Here is an 18,454-nt window from a genome sequence, read left to right as displayed (position 1 = left end):
CCAGCATGGAGATCCGGCCTGTAATTAGCCTAGCGGCTACACCCTTTCATTCAGGGGCCCCTGTCTCTCCTCCTCTCTCCTCTTCCTCCACTCCCTCCTCTTTTCTCTTCCTCCAATGGCTATCCCCCCTGCAGAGAGCTGGAGCGAGGGGGAGAGACTGGGGGACAGGTTGTATGGCTCAGCGGTCGTTTTCACAATGCTAAATGCCAGATTAGGGTGGTTTTGGCTGGCTGGGTGCAGAGAAAAGGGATGTTGTTTACTTTGCGTTTGGGAGCAGGCTCTAGGACACTGCAGGCAGGCCTTGAGCAGGTCACGTTTGAAAGCTTTGCTGGTGGAGAAGACTTGATCTGCCCACACAACTGTGTGTGTGTGTGTGTGTCCTCAATAGATTGTTATTCCTAACGGTCCTGTCCCAACCCACGCCGGGCTCTGATATCAGCCCGAGACAGTGAGGTGATGGAGAGTCAGGGTAGCGAGGCAGCGAGGCCGAGGCAGGGACCCTGTCTACTCGTAATCTAATATAATTACATCTCCCCCATGCCAGACGGTGATCAGTGGGAGAGAAAAAAGAGATGAGCGATTGCAGTTGTGAGGACTGCCACAGCGCAGGCTCATTCACGTCCTAATCTGGCCCCCCGTACCCCCGACCCCCTGGAAGAGCAGAGCAGATCAAAGACTCCCATCAGTGGAAAGGGGGCTTTGGGAGGAGCCCATGTCTGCTCTGGCACGCTGGTGTCAAACACACCCAGGAGGAGAGAGCCCCCCCCTCCCTGGAGGATGAGGCTGTCCTGGAGGGAGGGAGGCAGAGAGGGAGGGAGGCATGGAGGGAGGCAGGGTGAGAAGGAGGGGGGGAGGGAGGGAGGGAGTGGGGGGGGGGGGGGCTGGACAAAGTCTGAACAGCACAGCGGCTCGGCCAGACAGAACATTGAAGTATTAAAATCCCTCTGATTTGTTGCGATGTGTTTGTAACTCAAGTTCATGAACTCTGGGTTGCTTTCAAATGTGTCTACATATGGTACCACACTTCTAATCCATCAGCATCAGGTTCTCCTTAAAAATTCATGAGGTAAAGCTGTCCTGTGAGGATGCAGGCTACAAAATAGTGTGTATCTACACTTACATTGGTAGATTTTTACAAATCCTTTTTTAGCAAGCTGTATTTCAAAACATTTCTGCCAAGTGAAGTGCACATAAAAAACCAAAACACAAATTTGAAGCTCACTGGAAGCCAAACTGAGAGGCTCTCATGTAAATGCAAAATCATAAATAAAAAAAACTGGAGATCTTCATTGAATTTCTCTGTTACTTGAGGACGAGGGTTAATCCATGTCTGGGACACTGGTCCTTAATGTTCAATGACACGCGTGTGTGATGTTGTCTTGCACACATTTGCACACGAGTGTTATTCTGTTTGTGCTCTGAGCTGCAGGGGGAGACAAAGATCCTGAAGCTGAAGAACCTCCGTCCTCAGGACTACGCCAACTACAGCTGCATCGCCTCCGTCAGGAACGTGTGTGGTATCCCTGACCGGAGTGTCATCTTCAAACTCACCAACAAGACAGGTTAGATACGGTCATCTTCAAACTCACCAACAAGACAGGTTAGATACGGTCATCTTCAAACTCACCAACAAGACAGGTTAGATACGGTCATCTTCAAACTCACCAACAAGACAGGTTAGACACGGTCATCTCCAAACTCACAGATGACAGATTAGGATGACAGAAAGGCCAAATGTTTGAAGATTAAAGCCCTCTGTCTAGCCCAGTCTGTGTGCTTTACTCCCCTTCTCCCCCCCCCCTCTCCAGCCTCCCCTTCCATCAAGCTGCTGGTGGAGGACCCCATCGTGGTGAACCCGGGCCAGACGGTGTCCCTGGTGTGCATCACCACGGGCGGAGAGCCAGGGCCCACGCTCAGCTGGCACGGCGGCTCTGACGGCCTGCCGGACAAGAGCGTCCTGAAGGGCGGCACGCTCACCCTGCCCGCCGTCACCTCCGACGACGCCGGCGTCTACAGCTGCGTCGCCAGCAACAACGTGGGGAACCCGGCCAAGAAGTCCACCACCATCGTGGTCCGAGGTGAGGGGGGGAGAGGGGGGGGGAGGTGGCGGTAGGAGAGAGAGGCGGGAGAGGGGGAGGGTGGAGGAGAGAGGGGGGAGGGGAAAGGGGGAGTCGAGGGGGAGGGGTGGAGGGGAAAGGGGGAGGGTGGCGAGGTGGAGGTGGAGAGAGAGAGAGGGGGGAGGGAGGGAGGGGAAGGGGTGGAGGAGAGATGGGGGAAAGGGGAGGGGGGAGGGGGAAAGGGGGAGGGTGGCGAGGTGGAGAGAGAGAGAGGGGGGAGGGAGGGGAAGGGGTGGAGGAGAGAGGGGGGAAAGGGGAGGGGTGAAGGGGAAAGGGGGAGGGTGGCGAGGTGGAGGTGGAGAGAGAGAGAGGGGGGAGGGAGGGAGGGGAAGGGGTGGAGGAGAGAGGGGGGAAAGGGGAGGGGTGAAGGGGAAAGGGAGTCGAAGGGGAGAGGTGGGGGAGAGGAGGAGGGGGGGATGAGAGAGCGATGGAGAGGGGGAGACGTGAAGAAGGGGAGAGGTGGAGAGAGGGAGAAGTGAAAAGGGGAGATGCGGAGGGATATTACTGCGGAGGAGAGTAGAATAGTTGAGCACAGACAGCACGATAAAGCCTACTGGGTCCCCAGCAATCTCAACTAGAGAGAATGTGCGACGCCAGTTCCATTAAAGAACCGAGAAGAGCCTTCCAATGTGGGATTCACATGTGAGCACTCCGAGCCTGCATCACGCTGTAAACACAGACAGCGCTGGGATGTTTTCTCTCAGTAGATGGTCAAGGGCAATACTGGAGGCAAACAAGGGTGAAACTACTCATTAAAACACTTATTAAAGGGCCAATTACGGCAGTTAGGACAGTTAAACCAGAGACATTGGAGGCTTCAAGGCTATGTGCTACAGTTAGCACGAACGGCCATTCCCTTAGAGATGCATGACACATCCAGCACTGTACATCTCTTTGCCCTTATCAGACAGCCTGTGGTGACAAACACTGCGGACTGTGTCACACAGCACATAATCCAGAGTGCGTGAGTGTGTGTGAGAGAATGTCTGTCTGTAATGCCCTGGTAGATCGGGCTGAGATAAGGGTAAGGCATCTCTGCATTTTGACAAGCACTTAATACGGTGAATTTGGAATCGCCGAGATCGACAGCTGGTGAGGCGTCTGTGGAGGTTTGCGTTTTCTGTGTGTACGTGTAAAAGCGTTTGTGTGTACTTGTCATACAGTGTTTGTTTAGGTTTATGTGGTTTTGTTTGTGACTTGTGTGTCGTTCTTCTTGAAGACTGTGTATGGGTGTTTTTTCTTATTTCAAAGTGTGTGTGTGTGTGCGCGAGTATGTTGTTCTTGTTAAAGGGTGTGTGTGTGTGTGTTCAAGACTATGTTGTTCTTGTCAAAGAGTGTGTGTGTGTGTGTGTTAGTCTTCATCCCACTTGTAGTCCTTGAGAAGCCCTCTCAGGGTAAGGCTGCCAGCGAGGTCTGTGTGTGTGTATCCACAGATCTCTCCTTAGCAGATGGTGGCTTCTCTGGCCGTTCTGGCCCCCTCCTCCAGCCTGCCTTTCAGAGCTGGGTCATCCTGCCGTCAGCGCAGCGTGCTGCTGGCTCGCCTCGGACACACACACACACCATCCTTTTCATGGATTAAAGCACGCAGACACGTCTGAAAATGCAGGTCAATTTCCTGTGCTTTCAGCGCGGTCCATGGGCAGGTCGTGAGGCCATGTTTGGCGAGGCGCTTTTGTCACACGACGGGCGCCACAATGCACGAGCGCACGGCGCCACATGCACTGCCGAACTCCTGTTGACTTTCATAACCGAGGTAGTTTGCTCAGTGTGTGTGTGTGTGTGTGTGTGTGTGTGTGTGTGTGCAGGTGGGGGGTTGAATGAAGAGACATCCCTCTCAGAGATGAATGGTGTGTTGACACGGAAGATCTGCCCAAAGGAAGATAAGAACAGTGGTGATATGAACAGTCGGCTGGTGTTCATTTCCACATAGCCACGTATGTCTGGAGTAGTTTACTAACACATACCGCCCTCCCTCCCCCTCCCCCCTTTACACTTATCTTTAAAAACCGAAGTTTTGCTGCTCTATGATGTGGGGGAAATGAGTGGCACTGCTATCAAAGATTCGGGATCAAACGACATTCTGCTGTCGTTGTCTGCTCTGACTATTCCACCAGGAGTTCCTGACGATTTCAGTCTTTACAAATGAGACATCAGCCATAGATGCGCGCGCGCGCACACACACACACACACACACATCACCCGCGTTACAACACGGTTAGGGGGCTCTCTGTTATTTATAGGGGAGCAGAAACGCAATTTGATTTATTACCAGCTCCTGCTATTTTGGTTGGTTTGCTGCAGAGAAAACAAAGCCTTCATGACGTGACTTATAAAAAGCTGGCACCCGGCATGTAAATCAACATGTGAATGGGTCTGATCGAATTAGCTCCGGAATAAATCGTGGGCAGCAGCCACATGCATTTCCATTTTATAAATGGTGAACGCAGAAGACGGGTGGCCAGAACTGGCAGTCGGACTGGAGGCTTGGGTGACAAGCCTCCGTCAGGATGGCCTGTGTGGGTGTGTTGGTGTTTGTGTGAGTGTGCGTGCATGCGTAATTCCCTCAGCCCGCGGCCGGCCTAGAAATGTAATTAAAATGCGAAGGTCAGCCGCAAGGTCGTTCACGGCATCAAAAGACCTGTCACTTGTTCCCATCATGGGCACGCGTGAGTGTAAACGTGTCGGTGTGGGGCGGAAGGGAGAGCGTGTGTGCGGTGCGATGACAACAGGGCCCGTGGAACTGGTGGGGGTTCGGTGTGGAAAGGAAGGTGCTAGATTTTTGGAGAGGTGACGGGGATGACCTGGGTGGGCGGGGGGGTTTGCTGGGGGGGTGGTTCGGGGATGAGGTGAGCGTTCTGTGGAAGTTGTGAGGAGGGGAGGGGATGTGGAGGGCGAGGGAGGGAGGGGTGGCTAGACGGGGCCGTGCTGATGTCGGACGTCCCCCTTGAGTTTGACCTTGAGAGGAGGCCCGGCTCAGAGGGCCATCTGGGCAGGAGTGGAGCTCAGCTCCACATGCTGGTCCACACTGAGGGGCAGCACAGCCTGGACACACACACTGACTGACAGACAGATGAACAGACATACAGGCAGGCGGGCAGGTAGGCGGGCGGGCGGGCTGACAGGAGGTCTGAGGTTACACTAATGTCCTTGGGAGATGAAAGGAACGCAGATGCAGCCAGATAGGTGGGCAGTGAGAAGCGAGGTGCGAGAGAGAGATGAGCTTACTAGAGGTCACACAACTGAGTGGAAGAGAGGTCAAAGACATTTTATTTTAGTTGGCTGTGTGTTTATCGGTCTGTGCCATGTGTCTGGGGTGTGTGTGTGCTGCGTGTGTGTGGAGGGGGGGGTGCTGCATGTGTGTGTGTGTGCTGCGTGTGTGTGGAGGGGGGGGTGCTGCGTGTGTGTGTGTGTGCTGCGTGAGTGTGGAGGGGGGGGTGCTGCATGTGTGTGTGTGCTGCGTGTGTGTGGAGGGGGGGGTGCTGCATGTGTGTGTGTGTGCTGCGTGTGTGTGGAGGGGGGGTGCTGCGTGTGTGTGTGCTGCGTGTGTGTGGAGAGGGGGGTGCTGCATGTGTGTGTGTGCTGCGTGTGTGTGGAGGGGGGGGGTGCTGCATGTGTGTGTGTGCTGCGTGTGTGTGGAGGGGGGGGTTCTGCATGTGTGTGTGTGCTGCGTGTGTGTGGAGGGGGGGGTGCTGCGTGTGTGTGTGTGCTCTGTTCAGAAGCTCCCTTGTGGAGGTATTGTAATCCTGTTGAGTGACACAGGGCCTTTTAGAGTATCAGGCCTCAACTGGCTCTTTGCATGATTATCTATTTTCATGTATGGGCAGCGCATTATTCTAGCATGCTATTAAAGCATGCTCTGTACAGCACTAGCACTCAGGCTTAACTAGGCACGCAGAAGCAACATTATTATTCAGGGAGTTAGATGGCTGAGTGGTGAGGGAGTCGGGCTAGTAATCTGAAGGTTGCCAGTTCGATTCCCGGCCATGCAAAATGACGTTGTGTCCTTGGGCAAGGCACTTCACCCCACTTGCTTCGGGAATGTCCCTGTACTTACTGTAAGTCGCTCTGGATAAGAGCGTCTGCTAAATGACTAAATGTAAATGTAATGTAAATGTAATTATTCTTGGAGTTGAGGAGTGTGGATACAAATATATATGTTTTTAATGTAGTCAGTGTGACCTCTGCATTGTCGCACTGTCTAAAGCTAGTGTAGAATATATATAATAAGTACTATATAAAACTAAAATATCTATTGTCCCATTTAAAAATTTTGGGTGAAGCCAGCTGTGCTAGAAAGAACAGTAAGTGCTTTGAGCATACCATTTAAAGGCACAGATCCTATTGCTTATTCACGCCTACCCCCTCAAACACAGAAGCACAGATGTAGACACGCACACGCACACACACACACACGCACACACACACGGTTGTCCGCAGATGAAGTTCGATGACAGCACCATTCAAGCCGATGAAAGGAAGCCAGCTTCCAAAAGCCATATCATCAATAATTCACCCTGGATGTTTGTGTGTGTTAACTCTGGTTTGGGGGCTGTGGCTCTCAGGAAATCCGAATGCTCTTAAAACAGTGTGGGATTTCTGCTCTGACTGTGTGTAAGTGTGTGTATGTGTGTGTGTGAGTGTGTGTGTGTCTACAACAGTCTGTCACTACAGGACAGTGCTGGGGTACTGTACTGTTACTAGCAAACCACCTCCTCTCTCGCGCTCCAGTTGGCCTGGATTGTTCTACCTGATAACGCAGCCAGCTGTTGTGATCCAGTCAGATTCCATTTCCGTGAGCGAGCCTTTTCCTCCGTGTTGCCGCGACCAGAGCACAGACACACAACCTCCAGCGGTCTCATAACATATGAATGAGGCTCTGTAAAGCGACGGAACAGGAGGCGCATTCCGACTCGCGGACGAGAAATGGGAAAGTTCTGTTTTGCGAGCGGAGCCCTCGTTAAAGATGCACAGGGTTATGACTACTGCCGAGGTTGTTTGGGGAAGCGGAGGTGCGCGGTGACATCACGGCGTTGTGTCCTCCACTGGCGCTGACACACACGTCCCTTTTAGCGGGTAGACGTCACACCGGGGCACCGTAAGTACACGAACAGACCTCCATTAATGCTGCTGTTCAGGCCTGTGTACGGTACAGCACTCACACAGATGCTTCCGTCCTCCCGAGAGGACCAGTGTCAGCCCACTTACCTAAACTGCTGTGTTTCTGTCTGTCGTCCAACGAGAGAGCAGAGTAAGAGATGGTGGCAGAGGTTGCAGGACGTGGTTGTTGAAGCGTGCAGGAGGACGTCTCCTCAGCTTGGGGCATGACCAGCGGTGCGGTGCCGTACTGTAGGGGGGGTTTGCTGTACTGTAGGGGGGGGGTTTGGCTGAGTCACTGCTGGGCTGGAGGCTAAGGAATGGATCATGGATACTCAGTACAGAATACTGTACCAGTGTCTTTCTGAGAAGTTAAAGTTGGCCTCAACCCACTGAAACAAGGTCAGATGTTGCTGGGGCTGAGGCTGGGGCTGAGGCTGGGGCTGAGGCTGGGGCTCAGATCGAGGCTGAGGCTGGGGCTGAGGCTGGGACTCAGATCGAGGCTGAGGCTGAGGCTGGGGCTGGGGCTGAGGCTGGGACTCAGATCGAGGCTGGGACTCAGATCGAGGCTGGGGCTGAGGCTGGGGCTGAGGCTAGAGTTAAGACTGGGCGGCGAGGGTTGGCTTCAAGCTGGTGGCTGGTCTTGCTGTGCCACATGATGTAAGTGCCCCAACGCGACTCGTTCAGAGTTGAGGATGTTTACTGTTTTTAGGGGAAAGCTCCGAGCTGAGGCTTTGTGACTTCACTCTTCTTTTTTCCAAGCGTTCCTCTCTCAGCTAAAGCTTTGATGATCTGACTTGGAGTATCGCATATGTGTATTGTAACTCCTATCGGGGAGAGAAAAGAGAGTGAGAGAAACAAAGAGGAGAGAGAGCTGCCATCTGCAGTTCATGCTCATTTCTCTCCTTTCTTTCCTGTAGTGAGTTATACTGTACCTGAACCTACAAGGTTATCTCTATGAGACTGACAAAACAGACTGAAAAATAATGAAAGTGTGTATCGGATCTTCCCAGACGAGCGGAAACAACGAGAACATTTGTTTTAGACCAAACTTGGTCGAGTGAGCGAGCGAGCGCAAGTGTGTGTGAGGTTAACTTGTAGAGTGAAGGAGCAGTAGGTTGTCTGAGTAGAGGTGGAACTGAGGAGACCTTTTACGGAGCACACTGAGAGACGCAGGAGTGAACATAGAGTTGTTTTAGTTTTGTAGACACAGTCCAGTACGATTCATAACATGACCTGGGAAGGTGGTCTGATAAATGGACTCTGGTGATGTTGCCTTGTCTTGGGTGTAAAGCAAAATCTCACATTAGGACCATGAGAATGTCCTCTTGGTTTAATGTGCAAGTTGTGTTTGCTGAGATCCAGGTTCAATCCCCTGAGTAAAGGGAGGTATTAGGATTAGCCTGTGGGAGGTGGGAGAGTAGAGCAAATAATCCAACGTTTATCCACTGTCACCTGTGACAGCTAACTTACACACACACAGACACACACACCTACACACACACTCTCTTACAATACACACATGTACAAACACACACACACACACACACACACAAAACGCACACACTTACAAACACACAGACACACACATACATTCGGTGTGTGCAAATGTTCGTGATACAAAATCTAATTTAAAACTGTCAAGCTGTTCTGTTGCAGCCAGTATGAACAGCCCTGTGTACTGCACGGGGTGTTCACTAGTACGTCTGACAAGTGCTCTGATTGAAGGGCATTCATTGTCGAGGTGTTTCCATGACAGCTGCATGCTAAGTAGTTTTAACTGTGTGTTGTATATGTTGAGAGAAAATAGATTCATAGCAAGCGTTCGTGTGATCCTATTAGTGTAAAGCTGAGACCTTAAGGATGGAGTTGTGGGTTGTCAAAAAGCCGGATGTCTGATGAGTAAAGGTCATAGAGATGTGTGTTATAGCAACAAAATACAAATAAATAATAATAGAGGCATCAACACTGTTTCCATGGCAACACTGGAAGTACTTTAAAAGCACGCGCATTTCCTGCATCCGGAGGGGATCCACAACCCTGCAGGTGTGTCATATATGACCGCATGCTAATGGTGACAGGGAGGCTGAAAGCCTCCTTTTATGTAGCGAGGCAGCTCGGTTGACGTGGCGCTAACATCGGCCTGACGTGTGTCAGAAACAAGATTGCCGACATTGATTTCAAGACATGAAGTCTCTGGCTTCAGTCTGAGAACCCCTCCCCCCCCCCCCCCCCCCCCCCCCCCCAGCCCCCAACCCCGCTCTGCTTTGCTCAGCATCGCCAATGTTTTGCACATTCAATTTCCTGTGTTTAAATCTGACATGCAGGTTTTGTTTTCATTTTCCTTGTGCCAAACAGAATATGATAATGTCACCAGGGAATTGCTAGATGAAAAGATTGTGTGGCAGCGTCGGTTCATGCCGGAGAGATGAATTGTACTGTAGGCGAAGGGTTTGGAAACAATACAACATGCATTATAATGAAATCAGACTATCTAGTTTTTTTTGTTGTTGTGTTTTTTCATTCAGATGAGCTGTTATTCGGAAATTGAGTTTAGGAACTAAATTGGGTTAGTAATAGTCAGGTATCTCTCAAACTATGCATTGGTGTGTGTGTGTTTGCGCTTGCACGCCTGTGTGTGTGTGTGTTTGTCAGCAGTGATTGTACAAAACTGAACCTAACGAAAGCATTTGAACCTTATCAGCATAAACCACACTGTGTCATCCACAATTTGGAGTTGCTTTCTGAATCAATTTAAAAACATGAAATTGTTTGACCCTCTTCCTGACCTTCCAGCATCTCCGCTACCGGTACCTCTTTTCGAAGAAGGATGTGTGTTTTAACAGGCGGGATAGTCATGGTGAATCTTTCCACAGCTCTGAAGAAGGGGCGTTTCTGGATCACCCCAGACCCGTACCACAATGATGACAACATCCAGATAGGACGAGAGGTCAAGATATCCTGCCAGGTACACCTCCCATCCTGCATGGCTCCCTGTGATAACATGTTATTGCTGCAGCCTGTCTTGTGTGCACTGCGTCTGGGGTGGAGTACTTCCTCGCTCACAGAGCTGAAGATTGTTACGCGGTGCGAACGACGGATCAAGGGTTCGAGTCCCACGAATGCGACTTCGCATGAGAGTATCTGCTAAATTAACAAATGTAAATCACACACACACGATTAAAGGTAACCCTGTCTGTATCGGTGTTGTTCAGGTGGAGGCGACGCCCCCTGAAGAGCTGACATTTGGTTGGCTGAAGAATGGGCGGGCCCTGCGTAGCTCGGAGCGAATGGTGATCACCCAGACAGACCCGGACATCTCTCCTGGAACCACCAACCTGGACATCATCGATCTGAAGTTCACAGACTTCGGCACGTACACCTGCGTGGCGGCGCTCAAGGGAGGAGGCATCCCCGAGATCAGCATCGACGTCAACATCTCCTCCACTACTGGTGAGTCTCACACATTGACGCTATCACTGCAAATATACACCTCCCTCAGCACTCACACACACACACACAGACATGTCTTCCAAAAACAAAAATTAGTTACTCAAGGCTGAGTTAAAGTGCTAAAGGCTAAGTTAAATTATGTATTAATGTTCAGCACAAATTAAAATATAATTGCCTTACAGAATAGGGACATCAGTTCCAACTTCACCCACGTACAGTGAAAAGTGATGAAACATTGTGCTTGAGACACGCACGTTACACAAACACTATAGCTATTCCTCCGTCTGTGTGTTAGCGAGAGGAACTTCACTACCGTCGCATCTACTAAACTAATGTAACACTAAATATCCATCCTTTCCCTTCATCTGATTGGCTGTTACTACCATTATTCAGACTAACATGACATACATTCAACATACAGCATGTCAATCAGAAGACTGACTCATTCATTGAGCAGCATAGATTCCGGGGAGGGGAGTCTGGCTGTTTCGAATAGATGGACGACATTAGCATGCAGTGGCAGTGAGAGTGCATGTTGACGAGGGTAGGCCTTAACTGCACTCTGTTGAAAACAAAAACAGGCAGTTGTCGAAAACAGGAGAAAGAGTTGAACCATTTGAGACAGCTGGATTTCGAGAGATCACGACCATGCATGTTTGGTCCCGGTATGTGGCGTACGTCCAGCGTTGAGTGGTAGTCTTCACAGGTTAGCACGATGATGGTGATGGAAGGGTTCAGAGCGCTTCTCCCAGACGTGATGGCGAAAATGGATCAGTAATCAACAGAATGGGGTCAATCAGTGACCCGTGAACTAGTCCAGAGTCCCCGTCAATTACCTCATAACAGGACGCCGTCGTCAAGGATACCGCCCGATCGATCACCTTCCCAGTAACACGCTCTGATTAGGAATGTCCACTTTGTAATGCTGATGACGTTCCTCCTACCTTCGGTCGGATCTCTGAGGATTGTCCAGGAGATGGATTCCCCCTCTCGGAGACCCGGTTTCCCCCTCTCGGAGACCCGGTTTCCCCCTCTCGGAGACCCGGTTTCCCCCTCTCGGAGACCCCGGTTTCCCCTTGTGGTCGCTGCTTTTTCACCAGGAAAATGAGGATGGGAATGCTCGTGTGTGTAAGTGTAAGTTTCCGACGGAGCGCATGTCTGAGGATTCAGCTCAGTTCAGACATTCTGAGCGCTCGTCTCGGGTTGCATAGGCGTGTGATCGTCAAACTCACACACTGTAAGCGAGCCCCTCGCTCTCTACACCCCTCTGTGACAACACACACACACCTTCCTGCCACTCACAGTAGCAACATGAAAGCCTGTTGTCGACCTTCGTGCATAATTAGCACTAGATAATCCTTTGATAATCCCCCATGCTATAAAACAGTGGGATCAATCGTACCTGCCGTGTTGGTTTCCTCATTATCTTTTAAGTAGTGCAGCCTTTCTCTCTGAGTGTCTGGGCGAGGCCAGCCCATGCACAAACACAGGTTCTTTAAAGTAAAAAAATAGGACAAGACAGCTGTCTTTGGGATTATCATATCACTTGAAAGGGCTTGAATTGCTGAAATGTGATTTAAGGGCAGTGCCTTTGCGATGTTGTGGGCTGTAGTTGTTTTCAAAGGGTTTCAGGATAAGAAACGGATGCTGTTGGAATCACTTTAAAGCTACGGATCTCAACAGTTTTGCAGGAAGTTACGGTTTGGACCTATCTTGGTGCTTTACACGTCTGTAAAACAGGCGTGTTGTGTCCTGCCGGGTGTGCGTCAATGCTTTCATTCAAATGACGTTGGGACCTGAGCGACTCACTGTAGGTAGCCAAGGGTTCGGCTGTGTGCAGAGGGGGCTCTGCATGGATCTCCTCTCCCTCCTGCCGTCTGTTTTGGGGTAACTAAGGGAAGACTTTGTCCCCCTCCTGTCGCCCTCCTGAAGCGGGGGAGCGCAGCAGCAATTAGAAGTCTTAATAAACGCATTTAGAAGAGGTTACTCTGCAGGTCTGACAGGATTTCATGCTGGCAAAGTGTTCGAAAAGAGATTGAGCCTCAAGAATCTCCAGCCTCAGCTCTCTCGGACTGTAACCTCCGAATGCATAGCTGCTCAAAGCTACAGTCCTCTGTGCTCCACCAAACTGGCCGTATTTTCCTTGCCATTGATCCCCAGACAGAGCTGTCTGTGTTTCCCGCCTCTCCCCAGCCCCGGGTCAACCCACTGCAGAAACTGAAACATCGAACCAGCCCCCGTCTGGTTTCCAAAGCTCACAGCCCCTCGCTGAACGAGAAGATTCGTTGTCTGTCTACTTTCTTTTAAACAGATTTTATTATATCTTCCCACAAAATAGTGCTAATATTTACAATCAGCACAGACTCATTAACAGCCCAGTTCTGTTCTCTTTTGGGTACTCTGAGATCCAAGGCTAATGCTTTATTCATGAGTACTATCCAAACCCCAGCCCAGATCTCTCTATCTGACACCACCTGGAGAAAAGAGACATATTACAGTACGCCGGAGTATCAGAACAGACTCCTCCAATTTTATAAGTTGGAGTAAAAGATAATCCATCTTCATTTTGGGGGTTTTCCTTTAAATGAAGATGTAAAAGAGGGAGAGAGAGAGGGAGGGAGAGAGGGAGGGAAGCTTTAATCCCAGACACAGTGAGATTTATCCTCTCATTAGCCATTCTGTTAAATGTGTGTGATGACAAACTGGATCGACACAGGATGAGCAAGTTTTCCCAGCTCAGTCAGGTTTCTGTTTCTCCTTCTGTTTCTGTCTTGACGCTGCTTTGACTCCTGACACTTAATGAGGTCTAGATTCAAATTAGAGAATCGTCTTAAAATGAGACTGGTGAACATCCAAACATGATTAGGGAGAGATTTATGACGGAAGCTGGTTAATGTAAGCCTCTTTGGAAAGGACAGGCTTCCAGTCAGTCTCCAGTGAAGCAAAAGTCAACAGCACAACATGTATATGAGTATACACGGACCATACAGTACCAGCAGGCAACCCTACAATTATTCATTCATTCATTCTCGTGTCTCTCTCTCCCTCTCAGGATTGAGCAACGAGTCCTTCCCTGGTTGACTATCTCTCAATCAGTAACCAACCCACATCGGCAACATCGTAGCACAAGGCTTCTTCCCACTCAAATGAATTACTCTGCTTATTAAATTAGGCAAATCAATTAACTGCTCGGTTGATTAGGAAAAGCGCAGTGCTGGATTAACAAACAGCAGGTAGGGCCACCGGCCACGCAGATACAGGGGTGGAGACTACTTGTAATTGGTTTAAGATGAATTTGTGCTACCTTTCTTAGACCTTCAGTCTCTCAGCCCCACCCCCTCTCTTCATCTCCACCTTCTCTGTCTCTCTGACTTTCTCTCACTTTCTCTCACTTCCTCTCACTGTCTCTCTCCATCTCTCCTTTCTCTCTACTCTCTCTCTCTCTTTTCTCTCTCTCTGTCTATTCATTTTTCCTGTCTCCCTCCCTCCCTCCTGTGCTCAGTTTAATCATCCAGTTATCTGTGCGTAGACGAACCTGAATGTCACTGATTCTAACTGGAGTGACAGTCATATCTGGGGCTGTTGTTGTAGAATGTCATAGCTGCCGGCTGTTGTCTGTGTTGATCTGCTGTTGGAAGTGCCAGGTTGTCTGACCCCAGTGAAGGGGATTGTGGGTGACATGTCCGACTCACATGGGGGGAAAGGGAGGCTTTGGCTGTTGCTGATGACTTCTGTTGTGGTATGTACTGTAATGGATGGTGGCGTGCGTGATGGGGGTCTCTAGCAGGACTGATCATAAGGGTACACATCACATGGGCACAGGCACTGCACTGAAATATGACACATTTACTGTAACCAATGGTGACTATTCAATGACAGAGTGCTGCTGTTGTTTGTATCGGTACACTTCATAGACTAAAATTTGAAACACAAGACACGAACAGAGCTTATACTGAGTTTGGTACACACACACACACACACACAGCTTGACCATCTGACAGAAGCATACTCTCCTAATGGCATCCTTTAGGGCAGCCCCCACAAGGGCTCCAGATTCTTCTGGTGACATTAGCCTCCCTTGGCGCTGTGGCACTGCAGTCCATCAGAACACTAAGCCTTTCAGAGCCCTCCCTGGACAACCTTCATCTGTCGCAGTAGGTCCACACACACACACACACACACACACCAAAAAACAAGCACACACTGACACACACACAAACCCATCCACCGTAGGGAGCACCGCAGACTGTCCCTACTGGCAAGAAGCTCATAGGAGCAGGGGCCTGTCACAGTTAGACCAACTCACCGGCCTAAAGCCACACACACACACACACACAATCGCTGCCAGAGTGGTAGTGGCACTGTGTTGCCATGGTGACAGGCTGTGATGTAACATCACTCAATCAGAGGCCCAGCAGAATTGTTGTCTATTTTCAAAGATGACCATGCTTGCTGTGGCCCCTGGTTTGTATCAAAATACTAAGTGCCAGGCATTGCAGTATGCCCACTGTGCTTGGTGTTGGTTGCAGTGGGGATGGCTGCTTCTAGAAGGCTCCAGCAATCAGGCTCCAGACAAGGGGAATCATCCCAGCTGAGACCCTGGAAACAGGCTGCTGTGCTGGGTCCTTTCAGAGGGGTTCGACCCTGCCAGGCCTGGTGCGGTCTGCTGGGAAATCAAATTCCCACACACACACCCATGTCCTTTGTCTCTCTCGCCCCTCCCTCCCTCCCTGCCTACTTGCCTCCCTCCCACCCTGCCTCCCTCCCTCCCACCCTGCCTCCCTCCCTCTCTCCCTCTGTCCCTCCCTCTGTCCCTCCCTCTCTCCCTCTATCCCTCTATCCCTCTCTCCCTCCCTCCCTCCCTCCTACAGACACACAAACATGTCCGCTCTCTATCTCTCTCTCCCCTCTCTCTCTCTCCTACATACACACATACATGTCCTCTCTCTTTCTGCCTCTCTCTTGATCTCACTACCTCTCTCTCCCCCTCCCCTCTCCCAAACCACCAGCCTCAAGAATCCTGATGAGTCGCAGAGGCAAGATCACAGTGGTGAGAGGCAGCTGCCCCACTGTAATGTAGAGATAGTTGTGTGCTGTGCTAATGCCCAGATCTCCTTTAAAACACAGTTTGTTCCCACTCTGTGTTTTACCATGTGCGAGTCTACTTCTTGTGTGGGTATTATTTGTGTGCGTGCCTGCGTGTGTGTGTGTGTGTACGTGCATTTATGGATGTATGTTGTATTCCTTAGCTAACAATTGCAGCAGATGCAATGGCTGTCATTATGGGTAGAGGGGGCCTTCCAAAACCAAGGCCTGACAGTTGTAATTGGCTCCCTGGTCTGGACCATAGAGAGGATGTGTGTAATGATGGGTACACAGTGAATGTGCCTTGCGTCCACTCTCTAATGGCCTCATTGGGGCCCGCCAGCCCACCTGCCTGTGCTGCCTACCTACATCTTTTTGTCTTGGGATTCAATAAGTGGGGCAATACGCTTTGAACACAGGAAGTTTAGTCTTTTGAGGTTTAACACGCACTGGATGTAACTGTTAAAGGGAGTGAGAGGTCATTTTGCTGGTTTCATTTCTACTAAGGTTTTGGCTATTTTTAAGGTTATTTTTTTCTGTAGGTTTTGCCTTGCTGCAAGGCATAGTTAGCAAAGGACTGCTTGTGTCTATAGTCTTTCCGGTGATGAGCTATTGTTGTTGACTTGCAACCTCGGCTGTCTGCCTTCAGGTTCCTGGAGACAGAGCCTAGAGACTTCTCATCCTTTACGTGTTCAGTTAGAATAAATCTCAGATTATCTGCTGATTTACTATGGAAGCAAATACATTTTTTGGTTTGGAATTCACCTCTTTAAAATGTAAACGATTCTAGGTTCGGATATTCAGGTTGCTCAAATTCGAACAGTAATATTCAGGTCCCAAAAATTCAATAAAAAAATGAAAGCTTCAGAAATTGAAATAAAACAAAATTCAGGCTGCTGAAATCCAAATGGTGAAATTCTGATCCCAAAATTGGATCCAAACAAATCGGAGCCTCAGACTTTTTTCGGCAGAAATTTTTGGGATCAGATTTATTTTGGCAAGTTTTTCGGATCGAATTTTTTGGCCTATGTTTTTTATTGAAATTAATTTATCTATTCATTTTAAAGAGGGGAATTGAAAACCTACAAATTCGGTGGTGTTTACGTTTCAATATTAAGTATTCAATGCGTTTGAAAATTCAAAACGTCACTGATTTGCTTCCATAATTTACATACTTTCTGAATGACCTAACAGACTCTCAACCACTAGCTAATAGCTGCAGTGAAGGACCTCTTCACTGTCCCTCTCTAAAATAGACTCAATAGGGATAGCTTACCTAAGTACATCACATAGATGACAAATGCTCTGAACAAAATGTGTTGTGTTCGGTGACAAACAGAAGTGAGAAGGACAACTGTTGTCGTGTGTTGCGTCATGCTAATATTTGGCCTGTTTTACCGGTGGTACATCAATGATTCATATCTAATTTTCTAATCACTTCCTCTTCACAGAGCTGAATGAATTTTCCAAACATGAAACATGAAAAGACGATCAATCAGGACAAGCATTCAGGAGTGAATATATTAGTGTACTTCTCCAGTATGCGAGTGAGGAAGTGGTGAAAATGTTAATAGCTAGTGAGGGACTGGTGAACATGTTAGTTTACTACACTGGTACTGTACACTAGGAAGGATTCAGACAGAATACCAACAGCAAGTAGAGAGAACTGGGTCTGTTGGAGTCGGGGTTTAGTGTTTCTAGGTTATTGCTGGTGATTTCATCATCACAAAAGTTTACTGTATGAGTTCAGCTGAAAAACTGTCATTTCAATATGAAAAGAGATGGTCCTGTTTGGTAGGTGTTGGCTGCAGCGCTGTTTCCATCTGAGCTCTGCCTTTGGTTTTGAAGTTTGTTCATGGACACACACATACACACACACACACACAGTCTGTATTTTAAGGTCAGGCTGCTAATTAAACACATTTATGTGCCCAGCTCCCCACATTAGGAATCACATATCTGGTTCTTGTTACAACCTGCCACTTTCCACTTACTTTTATACTGTGCACGCACACACACACAGAGATCATCTCACACATACACTTTGAAGCGTACACATTCGCTCACACACAGACACACACACACGATGAATGGAAAACAAATATATCCTTTAACTCTGCACTTTTTTCATTATTCAACATACACTTTCTGCTGGCCTTGCAAAAGTGCCTCGAACCATTTATACTGTGGAGCGGCAACTTTGTTTAGTGATCCAAGGAAAAGCTATCCATCCTACGCCCCAATGGAGATGACCAGTTAAGAGGTTTTTTCTCAGCATTTTAATTGTAAGTCTGGCCTATCCGTTCTTGACGTCTGTTTTTAAATAGATTTGTTGACTTCTGTTATCAGAGACTCAGGAGCAGAGAAGGCAGCAGAGCTGAGGATGACTAGGCAGAGAATTGAGGAGAGAAAGAGGATGAGAGGGCCTGCACATCCAGAAGTGATGTGGAAGGGGCACACTAGCTGTGTTAATGATGATGGTGATGAGGATGATGATGAGGACAGTGAAGTCACAAGGGTGATGGTGATGAAGATTAGGATGGCAGACCGTTTGAGCAATGCAGTAAGGAATGCCTTTTTTCTTTTCTAACTCCATTACTCTGCACTTTCAAGATAATGAAAATAGCTCCAGCTGATCTGAAAGGATTCACGTCATCGATTGTTTCCTACGACCTCTGCTTTGTGTCAGACCTCCATCGCATCCT

At 49.2% G+C, this 18,454-nt stretch overlaps 1 protein-coding gene across 1 annotated transcript in view; it reads left to right on the top strand.

The window, feature by feature from the left end:
- LOC136947553 (MAM domain-containing glycosylphosphatidylinositol anchor protein 2-like) overlaps positions 1-18,454 on the top strand; it is an 80,493-nt gene that overhangs the window by 22,742 nt on the left and 39,297 nt on the right. Inside the window, exons 5-8 of the mRNA XM_067241663.1 lie at positions 1,430-1,562; positions 1,809-2,078; positions 10,088-10,179; positions 10,427-10,664. Of these exons, the coding sequence (XP_067097764.1) occupies positions 1,430-1,562; positions 1,809-2,078; positions 10,088-10,179; positions 10,427-10,664 (733 nt within the window). The remainder of the gene's footprint in view (positions 1-1,429; positions 1,563-1,808; positions 2,079-10,087; positions 10,180-10,426; positions 10,665-18,454) is intronic.

The sequence above is a fragment of the Osmerus mordax genome, chromosome 8, assembly GCF_038355195.1.
Source record: "Osmerus mordax isolate fOsmMor3 chromosome 8, fOsmMor3.pri, whole genome shotgun sequence".
Classification (NCBI taxonomy): Eukaryota; Metazoa; Chordata; class Actinopteri; order Osmeriformes; family Osmeridae; genus Osmerus; species Osmerus mordax.
The sequence above is the reverse complement of the archived record's forward strand: the minus strand, read 5'-3'. Positions and strand labels throughout refer to the sequence as shown.